The sequence below is a fragment of the Amblyomma mixtum genome, unplaced genomic scaffold (genome assembly GCF_055824585.1).
Source record: "Amblyomma mixtum isolate Tamu unplaced genomic scaffold, ASM5582458v1 scaffold_77, whole genome shotgun sequence".
In the NCBI taxonomy this organism is placed as follows: Eukaryota; Metazoa; Arthropoda; class Arachnida; order Ixodida; family Ixodidae; genus Amblyomma; species Amblyomma mixtum.
Window position 1 is genome coordinate 50,001 of NW_028317774.1, and position 2,500 is coordinate 52,500.

The 2,500-nt window shown below is 45.0% G+C and overlaps 1 protein-coding gene across 1 annotated transcript in view; it reads right to left on the reverse strand.

Annotated features, from left to right (window-relative positions):
• Positions 1–1,382: 1,382 nt before the first annotated feature.
• Positions 1,383–2,500, reverse strand: part of LOC149324338 (uncharacterized) — a 1,186-nt gene continuing 68 nt past the window's right edge. Inside the window, exon 1 of the mRNA XM_089565619.1 lies at positions 1,383–2,500. This exon is cut by the window's right edge and continues 68 nt beyond it. Coding sequence (XP_089421745.1) covers positions 1,428–2,500 — 1,073 coding nt within the window. The 3' untranslated portion in view covers positions 1,383–1,427.

A 2,500-nucleotide genomic window follows, 5' to 3' on the forward strand; every position in this document is an offset into this window, starting at 1 on the left:
TACAGAAAAGCGTTAGGGATATCGTCTGGTCCAGAGGATTTTTTTGTGTTCAACTCCAATAGAGCCGAAACAATACCCTCCTCGTTAATAATTAGGTCTGGCAGATTGAAATGGCTAGTTCGAGATTCGGAGACTGAGTTGCTGTTACTCAGGAATACAGAAGAAAAGTGCTCATTGAAGGCAGTCGCTAAGCGGAGGGAGTCGGTAACAACTGTGTTGTTAAGGAGAAGTTTGTTAACCGGGTCTTTTTTCTGTGACAGATGCCTCCAGAACTTTTGGGGGTCAGTTTTTAGAAAATTGTGCATCTTGACATTAAAAAAGTGGTACCGTGAAGATTTTATTTTTGAACGCAGTTCAGCCCGAAGAGCCGGCAAAGCACCACCAACTTTATTGCTTGACCTTGATAAGCGCTTCACGCGACGTTTTAACTGTATGATCTCGCGTGTTATCCAGGGACACGCGGTTTTCAGCTTCTTATGTTTAAGCGGCACGTACTTGTTGATACATTGATGAACCGTACTTTTGAATTCTAACCACAAGTCATTCACACTTGTACGCCCATCAGTGTATTTTTCGGCAAAGGATTCATACGTAACTTCAAGCTGATCTAGAACGCTTTCATCCTGAGCATTGTTGAAGTCGCGAAACACTTTTCCTGCCTGATGAACAATTACTGGTCGCAGCAATTCGCTTTTAAAGAGCACCGCTTCATGGTCTGATATTCCGGGAAAGACATCTGTCGAAAAGCCCAATTGACTAACAGGGTCCGATATAAACACTAGGTCAAGAAGAGAACTGGTATTTTCTGTAATGCGCGTAGGTTTCTGAACAACCTGGTTTAAGTTATAGTTGAAAGCAATGCTGAGCAAAGCATCCGAGTTAGCACACAAAGTTTGATCGCACAGAGAATCCCAGTTGATGTTTGGCAAGTTAAAATCGCCGCATACGATAACATGGCTATAGCGCTTTGTATGTTCATTTAAAAAGTCGTGCAAGTTGTCCAGTACAGAAGTATCAGCATTCGGTGGTCGATAAATAACACCTATTAAAAGACTAAGCTGAAGAAGACGGAGAACAACCCAAACCATTTCAGTGTTGGTGTGATGCGGTATCAGCGTATAGTCAATGCCTTTCTTTATCAGAATAGCGACACCGCCCCCTCTTGAAGTGCGGTCGCGACGAACGATTTCGTATTGATCGGATGTGATAACTGCATCATTCGGAATTGCATCATGAAGCCATGTTTCTGTCAGAACAGCAGCGTCAGGATCGTGTGTGAAGAGGAGGCTTTCAAGTTCGTCGAATTTATTTACTATGCTTCTAGCATTAATGTTAAGCACGCAAAAGGAATTCAAGGATGTCTGTGTTCTTAGTGCTCCTGAGCTCTGTGTGTTACTTTGTGCGGACACGAGTTTGGAAACAGACCATCACTTTGGAGCGCAGGGAACTCTTTCATTGCGGGCGTCGTCCCATCGATACAGTTTGCCGTTTATTTTAATTTTGTCAAACTTGAGCATGACCTTCTCTTCTTTCAACCTTTCCTCTTTCGCACTTTCCCAGAGCTTCTTTCGTATTGACTGAACGCGAGGGGAGAAGTCCTCGGATATACTATAGCCTGAGTTTTTCAGATTTCTACAGCTTTTGAGAATTCTCTCTTTGACCCTCCCGTCAACTAGCTTAAAGATAACTGGTCTGCATTTGTCCTCAGCTGGCTTCCCTATTCTGTGGATACGCTCAATAGCCACATCCGAAATTTTCAACCGGTCCAGAAGAACATCCTTGCAGACCATGTTCTCAAGGTCTTGGGGTGTTTCGTCCTCGGTTTCCTTAACGCCAAACACAATTAGGTTGTTCCGCCTGCTTCTATTCTCTAGGTCGTCTACTTTCATAAGTAGACTGTCGACAGTTTTTTCCAGTGATTCTACTTTAGAGGTGTAGTCAGTAACCGTTGAGGAAATATCGTCTAGCTTCTTTTCGATAGCAGACAGTCTCGTGTTAGTAGAGCTTGTATTTTGTTTCAGCTGTTTAAGATCTTCCATTATTGTTTGCAGCATTTCCTGCGTCGAAGGACCTGGGTTTGGTTCTACGTCACCACACATAGCAAGCACGTCAACAAAACAATGATACATTGCTGTAAGGAGCGTAACTAACGGCCGTGGGCACGGCAGAAGCAGTAGGCACACATTGTCACTGCGGTAAGAGTAAACAGGCTGTTTGTCTCTTACCTGGACAAAAAACAGGAACGGATTTGTTAGCCGCATGGTTCCAACGCCTCCGCCGTGCCCACTGGTCGCGAACCGGGCAGAAGCTTCTCTTTTATGTGCTGTGACTGGTGACGTAGTCGATGGTGGCGTGCGATGCGCATGCAGTAGTGGTGTCCAGTTGCGCAGTCCTATCAGTTTGGTCTTCGCGATGCATTCCGATGAAGAAATCACGCCGGAAACACGATGGTCGGTCCAATTTCCAGTGCTGTCGTGGTACGCCCCCTGTGATGCGGGTT